At 29.3% G+C, this 1,000-nt stretch overlaps 1 protein-coding gene across 1 annotated transcript; it reads right to left on the minus strand.

The window, feature by feature from the left end:
- PGSY75_0037400 (putative EMP1-like protein) lies at positions 1 to 974 on the minus strand (the record flags this gene model as incomplete). Its single annotated transcript, XM_018783495.1, has 1 exon — positions 1 to 974. A coding segment is annotated over one exon (974 nt), but the record flags the coding sequence as incomplete, so codon positions are not given.
- Positions 975 to 1,000: the final 26 nt, after the last annotated feature.

The following is a 1,000-nucleotide window of genomic DNA, read 5'->3' on the forward strand; positions in this document are numbered from 1 at the left end:
ATACGTTCTTCATATATTTTTTTTTTTTGCATAAATTCCTCAAACCATTCTTCCAAAAAACGTAAACATTGAGGTTTTTTCGTGTAACTGGTATCATCTAAATTACATTTTTTTGTATTATTATCATCCTCATAAACATTGTTTGTTCTTAACTTTTTTTCAATTTCTTCTTCAAAATATTTTTTCATCAAATTATCAATACTGCTGTCACCTATTAAATGATTACTTATATTTTTTAACATACACTGTACATTTATCGATAATTTATTATCATAAATATCTTTTGTGTTTAATATATCCATAGCATCCGCATATGTTCGTCTCATAAGTGTACATATTTCTTCATTAGTTTTAGCATATTTTGTTTTTAAATCGACTATACTAGACTTAACTTGGTTAGCAAGACTTCCTATGGCCATAGGAACAGCAGATATAGCATGTCGTTGATCGACATGCCCATGATTTGATGAAAGTATATCATAAAGTGTTTTATTAAAATCCTTTAGATCAAAATTTTTTCTTCTTTCAGGTATACATAATCCTTTAACTATATGAGAGTCGCATATTGTATCAGGTTTAGTTATACGTTTATCGCTTTCATCATATAAATTATTATTAAATATATCGCACGTTTGGCCTCTAAAATGCTTTTTTCGTGCTTCATTTAATAAAGTCTTCGCTTGTTCTTCCCACGTAAAGGCTGTAGTTGAATAACTATCCATAACAGCACGAAAAATATCTTGCTGGACTTTTTCCCACGCACATATTCTATCCACTGGATTAGACGTTTTTCCTCGTTTCCAACCTTTTTCTTTTAAAAACTCCTCATATGTTTTATCATTCCATTTTTGCTTCTTTATTTCTTCTCTCAAATTATTAATATAATGCACATAACTCCAACCATCTAATTCTGGAAGTATATTCTTGTATTTATCCAACGTATCGTCCCGAAATTTTGATCCTCGTGACCCCATTCTGACAAAAAACAAAATTACATTTT

This window comes from Plasmodium gaboni (genome assembly GCF_001602025.1).
Source record: "Plasmodium gaboni strain SY75 chromosome Unknown, whole genome shotgun sequence".
In the NCBI taxonomy this organism is placed as follows: Eukaryota; Apicomplexa; class Aconoidasida; order Haemosporida; family Plasmodiidae; genus Plasmodium; species Plasmodium gaboni.